The 3356-nt window shown below is 52.7% G+C and overlaps 1 protein-coding gene across 1 annotated transcript in view; it reads left to right on the top strand.

Moving 5' to 3' along the window:
* Positions 1–3356, top strand: part of HSD17B14 (hydroxysteroid 17-beta dehydrogenase 14) — a 31689-nt gene that overhangs the window by 24659 nt on the left and 3674 nt on the right. The window contains exons 6-8 of the mRNA XM_008048525.1: positions 1777–1881; positions 2207–2274; positions 3212–3308. Coding sequence (XP_008046716.1) covers positions 1777–1881; positions 2207–2274; positions 3212–3308 — 270 coding nt within the window. The remainder of the gene's footprint in view (positions 1–1776; positions 1882–2206; positions 2275–3211; positions 3309–3356) is intronic.

Below are 3356 nucleotides of genomic sequence, written 5' to 3'. Positions count from 1 at the left end.
TGGGGTCAGGCAATCCATTCACCTCAGCCTCCCAAAGGTGCGGGATTACAGGCTGAGCCACCGAGCCCGGCTCTATTATTATTTTTTGAGTTGGAGTGTCACTCTGTCTCCCAGGCTGGAGTGCAGTAGCATGCTCACAGCTATTGCATCCTCGACCTGCTGGGCTAAGGGATCCTTCCACCTCAGTCTTCCAAGTAGCTAGAAGGAACTACAGGCATGTGCCACCATGCTCGGCTAATTTTTTGATTTATTGTAAAGATGAGGTCTGACCAAGTTGCCCAGGCTGGTCTTGAACCCATGGGCTCAAGCAATCCTCTTATCTCTCAAAGTGCTGGAATTATAGACTTGAGCCACTGTGCCCAGCCTGCAGTTTAAAATAGGGTAGTCAGGGAAGTTATCAATGTCACTAAGGAGGTGACATTGGAACAGGGTTTGAAGGAGCTGAGGGAGTGTGTTTACCCGCAACATTGAAAGTACCATGTCCCAGAAACCCTTCAGACCTGAGCACTCTGGGATGGTTGATCACCTAGGAGTGAGTCCTGTGGCTTTTTCAGGAAAAAGCATTCCAGGCAGAGGAAACAGGAGTGCAAAGGCTCCGAGACTGGAACACACAGTGTGCATTTGAAGATACAGCACAGAAAAGGGTGGAGGCCGTTTTTGGGGGGTGTGGAGAAGGTTTCAAAGAGTTGGTGGGGGGAACTGGAGAGGTGGCTCCTTTAAATTCCCCCACAGAACCTCCTGGCTTGTCCTCATTAATCTTAAATGGTAGGAACTGGTCTTGCCTGACCAGCTCACTCCCCAAGGCAAGCGAGAGAAAGGGTAGAATTTGAGTTTATCCAAGGTCATGCATAGTGAAAGAACACACACACACGTAACAGAGAGTGCGTGTGTGTGTTCAGGGGTTTCCAGGTAGCCAAGGAGTTGCAGGGGAAGTTGGCAGAAAATGGGGTGCATTTCATGAAGGCCCCCCCATGTCTCTTTCTGACCACAGAGCACTCCTTAAAACTCAGGGACCTCATCTTTTCCTCCATAGATAAAAGAACGTCCTCCCATTTTTTTCTATCCCCTCGCCCTCACTGCCCCATTCTCCTTGCTTCTCACCAAATGAGTTTTGGGCTTTTTAAAATTTTCTATTTAAAAAAGTTTTTGAGACAGGGTCTCACTCTCATCCAGCTTGAGTGCAGTGGTGTGATCATATCTCACTATGGCCTCAACCCCCTGGGCTCAGTGATCCTCACCCCTGAGCCTCCCAAGTAGCTGGGACTATAGGCACATGTTACCATGTCTGACTTTTTTTTTGGTAGAGATGAGGGTCTCACTATGTTGTGCAGGTTGGTCTTGAACTCCTGCCTCAAACAATTTTCCCACCTCAGCCTCCCAAAGCACTGGGATTACAGGCGTGAGTTCCCTCGCCCAGCTGTCCTCCCATTTCTGCAAAATATCCAGTCTCTGGGTCTCTCTTGCATTTTCCTGTCTTGATATGGACAGGAGTTTCAGTAACATACAAAGACCCAGAAAGAGGGAGACAGAGACAATCAGAGACTCAGTAGAAGAGACAGAGAAATCCCTTCCAGACAAGGAGCCACTCCTTCAGTGCTGAGATCCAGAGACCCTAGGGCAAACCAAAGAAGGTGCTAGGTGCTGTCCTTGCTGAAATCAACTAGGAACATGCGAGGGAGATGGCCGTCATCCCAGATCAGGATGCCTGTGGCTTCATATCAGTGGGCTGGGGACATCCAGCGCTCGGGTGACTTATTCGCATTCCTGTCTCCCCAGCTCGCCCTCCCCCACCTGCGGAAGAGCCGGGGCAACGTCATCAACATCTCCAGCCTGGTGGGGGCGATCGGCCAGTCCCAGGCAGTTCCCTATGTGGCCACTAAGGTACATCAGCCCCTGCCCCTTCCTTCCTTCCTTATCCTCCACCCCCGCTCCCCATGGGCCTTGGCTTTGAAACCAGACACTTGAGGAGCAAGACCTTGGCCCTGAAGACTCCCACACCCAACTCCCAGATTCAGCCCCAAGCCATAACAGCCTGTGACAAATTGCTGTGGATCAAATTTCTCCCAAGAAACAGAGCCTGGTTTATTTGCAGACAGAGGAGGGCATGACCTCCCCATTCTGATGCCACATGGCCGGGAGGAGAGGACAGGAGGGGTCCCATCTCCCTGGGAATGAACTTTCTCCTCACCCGCTTTTGTTTCTGCAGGGGGCAGTAACGGCCATGACCAAAGCCTTGGCCCTGGATGAGAGTCCGTATGGCGTCCGAGTCAACTGGTGAGAGGCCCCAGCAGGCCCAGTGGGCCCAAGAGTGTTTTAGACAAACTTCTTTGTTTTGTTTTGAGTTGGAGTCTCACTCTGTCACCCAGGCTAGAGGGCACTGGCATGCTCTCAGCCACCACAGCCTCGACCTGCTGGGCTCAGGCAGTCCTTCAATCTTCCAAGTAGCTGGAACTACAGGCATGTGCCACCATGCCCAGCTACCTTTTTTTTTTTTTTTTTTTTGAGTTGGAGTCTCACTCTGTCGCCCAGACTGGAGTGCAGTGGCCGCTCCCGGCCACCGCAGCCTCGACCTGCTGGGCTCCGGCGATCCTTCCGCCTCAGCCTTCCGAGTAGCCAGAATTACAGGCGTGCGCTACCACACTGGCTGATTTTTTTTGATGTATTGTAGAGATGAGGTCTTGCTGCCCAGGTGGGTCTCGGCAATCCACTCACCTCAGTTTCCCAAAGGCACGGGATTACAGGCTGAGCCACCCAGCTCGATTCTTTTTTTGTTTTGAATCGGAGTCTCAGCCTGCTGGGCTCAGGCCATCTTTCCGCCTCATCCTCTGAAGTAGCTGAAACCACAGGTGCACAACACTAGTGTGGCTAGTTTTTTTTCATTCATGGTAGAGACCTGGTCTTGCCAAATTGTCCAGGCTGGTCTCGAACCCCTGGACCCCTGGCAGTCCTCTTGCCTCCGCCTCCCAAAAATGTTGGGATTACAGGCATGAGCCACTGTGTGGGGCTAGACAGACTTTTTTTATTTTTTTGAGTTGGGGTCTCACCCAGGCTGGAGTGCAGTGGCATGATCACGGCTCACCACAGCCTCGAACTCCTAGGCTCAGGAAATCCTCCCGCCTCAGCCTTCCAAAGTGCTGGGGTTACAGGCATGAGCCACCACCATGCCTGACCCCAGATAGACTTGTTGATCCCCCTCTCTCCCTTCCCCCAGCATCTCCCCAGGAAATATCTGGACTCCGCTTTGGGAGGAGTTGGCAGCTTCCACGCCAGACCCCAGGGCCACCATCAGGGAGGGTACACTGGCCCAGGTGGGAGTGGGGGCAGATCCAAGTGGTGGGCGGTGGCTTGGGGGGGCG

The sequence above is a fragment of the Carlito syrichta genome, unplaced genomic scaffold (genome assembly GCF_000164805.1).
Source record: "Carlito syrichta isolate Samal-C Ts95f unplaced genomic scaffold, Tarsius_syrichta-2.0.1 Scaffold124018, whole genome shotgun sequence".
NCBI lineage: Eukaryota > Metazoa > Chordata > Mammalia > Primates > Tarsiidae > Carlito > Carlito syrichta.
The sequence above is the reverse complement of the archived record's forward strand: the minus strand, read 5'-3'. Positions and strand labels throughout refer to the sequence as shown.